This window comes from Pygoscelis adeliae, unplaced genomic scaffold (assembly GCF_000699105.1).
Source record: "Pygoscelis adeliae isolate BGI_AS28 unplaced genomic scaffold, ASM69910v1 Scaffold641, whole genome shotgun sequence".
In the NCBI taxonomy this organism is placed as follows: Eukaryota; Metazoa; Chordata; class Aves; order Sphenisciformes; family Spheniscidae; genus Pygoscelis; species Pygoscelis adeliae.
This window is the reverse complement of record NW_008824013.1, coordinates 105,950-108,589: the sequence shown is the minus strand read 5'-3', so window position 1 is coordinate 108,589 and position 2,640 is coordinate 105,950. Positions and strand designations below refer to the sequence as shown.

The window sequence follows — 2,640 nt, the reverse complement described above, 5'->3', positions numbered from 1 at the left end:
TGCTCCGGCTCCAGAAGAGGCTGGCCTCCAGCGTCCTGCGCTGCGGCAAAAAGAAGGTCTGGCTGGATCCCAACGAAACCAATGAGATCGCCAACGCCAACTCGCGTAAGTAATCATCTGTCACGGCCACGCTACGCGTCGCTTGCGTTGACCTGTGGAAAAGGGATGCGTCAGGGATACGGGAAGAGGCTTTTCGACTAGCCCGGTGGCAGCGAGGTTGGCTTAGGCAAAATTCTGACACTTGAGCAACTGCTTTGCGCTTCAAAGTGGAAATGGGTCCATCAGCAGGATTTACAGAGCTCCCCAGTGCACTGATGTGGTGCCTGGTGCGCTCTTGGTAGTGGGTTTAGTACGTGGTGTCCTCCGAGATAACTAGTGCGGGAGAAATGGGGGGGGAAAAGAGCAACTCCAGCAGCACGAGGGGCCTTTGGGGGAAGGTCTGGCTTGTCCTCTGCGTTGGATCCTTTTCGTACAAGCTGGATTGGAGTTTGCACTTGCGTAGTGCGTCCTCTTGTTGCACATAAGATGTTGAACATGGAATTTCTTTCTTTAGGTCAGCAGATCAGGAAATTGATTAAAGACGGTCTGATCATCCGCAAACCTGTGACCGTTCACTCTCGTGCCCGATGCAGGAAGAACACCTTGGCCCGCCGGAAGGGCAGGCACATGGGCATCGGTAAGTGCTGGCACCCCGCTGAGAACTGGAGAAATGTCTGTTTTCTGTGGTACGTGGTCCGCCTACAAGCTTATATTGAGCAACGATCTCCAAGAGTCTTGTGGCAGGGCCTAAAAATACACAGTTTTTGTGTCAATAGTTTTCTTCTTGAAGTAAAAAGAAGGATTAGACGCTCCAGCAAAAGCGTGTTGTTCAGCTTGCAGAAGCTTGGCCTCATTCTCATCCTGTTTTCCCTGTCTAGGTAAGAGAAAGGGTACGGCCAATGCTCGTATGCCCGAGAAGGTGACCTGGATGAGGAGGATGCGAATTCTGAGGCGCCTGCTCCGCAGATACAGGGAGTCCAAGAAGATTGACCGCCATATGTAAGCCTGCCATGCCATGTCCAGCTTTGGGTCGCGTGCCCGCACACTTAGACGCCCCTTTCTTGCTGTATGTAGCTTCTGCAGCCAGCTCCTTGGTGTGCAGACTGGTGACGGTAAATCCTCTCCAGGAAGCACGGCACCGGAGAGCTGCTCCGGAGTAATCCCGGCAGTTCTCCAGGCAAGCCCTCTGCCTGCTCGGAGGAGGGGAGAGCCAGCGCAGCAGCAGGAGTGACCCTGCTCCTCACAGCACGCTTGCGTGCGTTGCTGCTCTCTGCCAGGAGGGGTGCAGGGTGTCTGGAAGCTGCGCAGTGGTTTGATCTCCCGGGCAGCCTCGTTTACAGTCCGTTCTGCTCCGTTAGGTATCACAGCCTGTACCTGAAGGTCAAGGGTAACGTGTTCAAGAACAAGCGGATCCTGATGGAGCACATCCACAAGCTCAAGGCAGATAAAGCTCGCAAGAAGCTCTTGGCGTAAGTGTTGCCTCACTGTTAAGCTTCGGTCTTGCAGGTTGTGGAATCGACGTTCTTTAAATAACCCTGCGGGCGGGCAGGCGATTCCGGGTGGGTTCTGTCGCTGGCGGCTCTGTCTGGAGCCCTGGTGAAGAATCAAACCAAAACTGGGTAGGGCTGGCTTGAAGCAGAGAAATACGTAACCCGGCAGAGCTTTGCGCGTTTCACTGCCGGCGTAGCAGATGATGGTTGCTCATACGGCTGTAAACCGGTAGATCTACCGATCCAGCCACTTAGATCAGTAAATGACTGACAGGGGGAGGCGAGGGGGCGTAAAGAGCCGATGGGTTTCAAAATCCTGCTGTGTACTCGGTAAAAGAGCCGGTATCTTAACCTTGGTCCCTAGTAAAGGCGCGTGACCCCGGCCGGCCCCAGCGGGGCAGTCCCCAGAGCCAGGATCACAGCTCCTCCTTGGGCAGAACCAAGAGCCCGGCAGCGTGGGGCAGGGAGGGCGGCAGAGCCCGGCGTCCTCGCTCGGGGCTGAGCCGGACCAGGTTAGCGCCGCCGAGAGCGACAGTTAGAGCTGTGGACGGCACGGGAGCGCGGGCGCGAAGCCTGCCCAGCCGCGCTCCCGGCAGCGGCTGGTTTGGCGGACCAGGATCCTGTGGGGCGAGAGGGCCGGTGGTAAAGGCTTTCTCGAGGCTGCTTGAGGCCATCCCTGCGCATTTCATGAGCTCTTAACTTCTTGCAGTGACCAGGCCGAAGCTCGCAGGTCCAAGACCAAGGAGGCTCGTAAGCGCCGTGAGGAACGCCTGCAGGCCAAGAAGGAGGAGATCATCAAGACCCTCTCCAAGGAGGAGGAGACCAAGAAGTAAACGCTGCCTGTCTTGTGTACATAGTGTTTTCCATCCACGAGCATCCAGTAAAACACCACGTCCAGGACTCCTCCCCACCGAGGCTTGCGCTCGCTCTCCAGGGTTTCTGGAACTGGGGAGGGAAGGGCTGGGAAAGCCCTGCCGCTCCCCATCTCGGTGCTGGGTCTGCCCCGCGCATTGGGAACCAAACGAGTCTGTTGGGCAGTTCCTGGGGTAAAGGATGAGCCCGTAGCCCGCGGGGCTGACGGCAGAGGGGAGAACGCGGGCCGGAGTGAGCC

At 57.2% G+C, this 2,640-nt stretch overlaps 1 protein-coding gene across 1 annotated transcript; it reads left to right on the top strand.

The window, feature by feature from the left end:
• Positions 1-2: 2 nt before the first annotated feature.
• RPL19 (ribosomal protein L19) lies at positions 3-2,435 on the top strand (the record flags this gene model as incomplete). Its single annotated transcript, XM_009326937.1, has 5 exons — positions 3-105; positions 554-676; positions 918-1,038; positions 1,398-1,508; positions 2,239-2,435. Coding segments are annotated over 5 exons (582 nt in total), but the record flags the coding sequence as incomplete, so codon positions are not given.
• Between the last annotated feature and the right edge of the window lie 205 nt (positions 2,436-2,640).